At 47.7% G+C, this 1,251-nt stretch overlaps 1 protein-coding gene across 1 annotated transcript; it reads right to left on the reverse strand.

Moving 5' to 3' along the window:
• Positions 1–21: 21 nt before the first annotated feature.
• Pmar_PMAR022039 (hypothetical protein) lies at positions 22–613 on the reverse strand (the record flags this gene model as incomplete). The annotated part of the gene is made up of 1 exon (XM_002785740.1): positions 22–613. A coding segment is annotated over one exon (592 nt), but the record flags the coding sequence as incomplete, so codon positions are not given.
• Between the last annotated feature and the right edge of the window lie 638 nt (positions 614–1,251).

Below are 1,251 nucleotides of genomic sequence, written 5' to 3' on the forward strand. Positions count from 1 at the left end.
CGCGGCGAGTTTCCCCCCTACCTGGGACTGTCCTTGAGTCTCTCGTTCCGCAGTTGTCCTTGCGGTCCGCATTCTCAGTTCTTGGTTTGATCTCGTCTTCGGACTGATGAAACTTCTCCTTTCCTGATACCGTAGGCAAGTAGACCTCCGAAGTAGAGGTACCATCACGATCGTCATAAGAAAAAACCGATCGCGATGCCCTAGAGCGATGTTCTTCCTTCCCCAATTCGGACACCACTCCCTGTCTCAGCTCCTGTAACTCCGCGATATCTTTCTCTGCTCTTCGAAGTTGATCGTGCAGAAGACTCTCCTGTATCTCTAATGTCGCCAGCTCTTCAGTGGTCTCCTGGTCCTCTGGTACGATGATGCATTCCATCGCCGCTTGGACCTTCTGAATTTTGCCTCTCAATCTGCCTCGTAGGACTCTCCTTTTCGTGAGCTCTTTCTTGTAGGATTCTTCATCCTTTAAGAGTGCTCCCATGGTACTGCTAGCCGCTTCGGATTTACTATCCGCGTCGTCCATCTTGAGCGTCGAACCGCCACCAGCTGTCACCATGTTACGGTCGGCCGACTCGGTTGGTTTGGACGGTTCCTCAACGCGACTAGTACTCATGTGAAAATGGAGAGTAAAAATACAGACTTGAGCCAGATGGCTACGGAGTTATCTCACATGCTCATAGTATCAATTTAATTAGCAGCAATGATAACTCAAACACCTAATCTCAGCATCATATATCTATCCTCTGGCCTTCCTGCCTGCCGTTACTCACTGGAGCATTTCGCGCACGCCCGATAATAATAGCCGATCATTCGGTGCCGCGACACAAAGCTAGAGCTAGTTGTAGCTCATACGTAGTTCGTAATCATAGTTGTAATGTAACGTATTTTGATGTGTTTTGGTCCATTCTATGTCTAGTGTCGTACAAGGCTATCTCTGCTCACTTGTCGTATATTGGGTTCTATTGTTAGGAGGTTAGTATCCCTACACACACTCCATCTTCGGGCACGTTTCATGGTAGCAAGTTGTGTTACCTCGAGTACCGCCTCAAAAACTCCCCAAGGAGCCTCGAGTAATTCAGTCTTGTGTGGAGTTGCGCTACTCTTGAGGAATGGTTTATGGGGCTGCACAGCGTTAATCGTCATCATCGGAACTCTCACCGAAATTGATGTCCTTGTTCGTGAAATTGCATTCCTTAATCGTGAAATTGATTCTCCTATCTGCGAAATTGATTTCCCTATTCGACCCTTATC

Source organism: Perkinsus marinus (assembly GCF_000006405.1).
Source record: "Perkinsus marinus ATCC 50983 genomic scaffold scf_1104296932006, whole genome shotgun sequence".
In the NCBI taxonomy this organism is placed as follows: Eukaryota; Perkinsozoa; order Perkinsida; family Perkinsidae; genus Perkinsus; species Perkinsus marinus.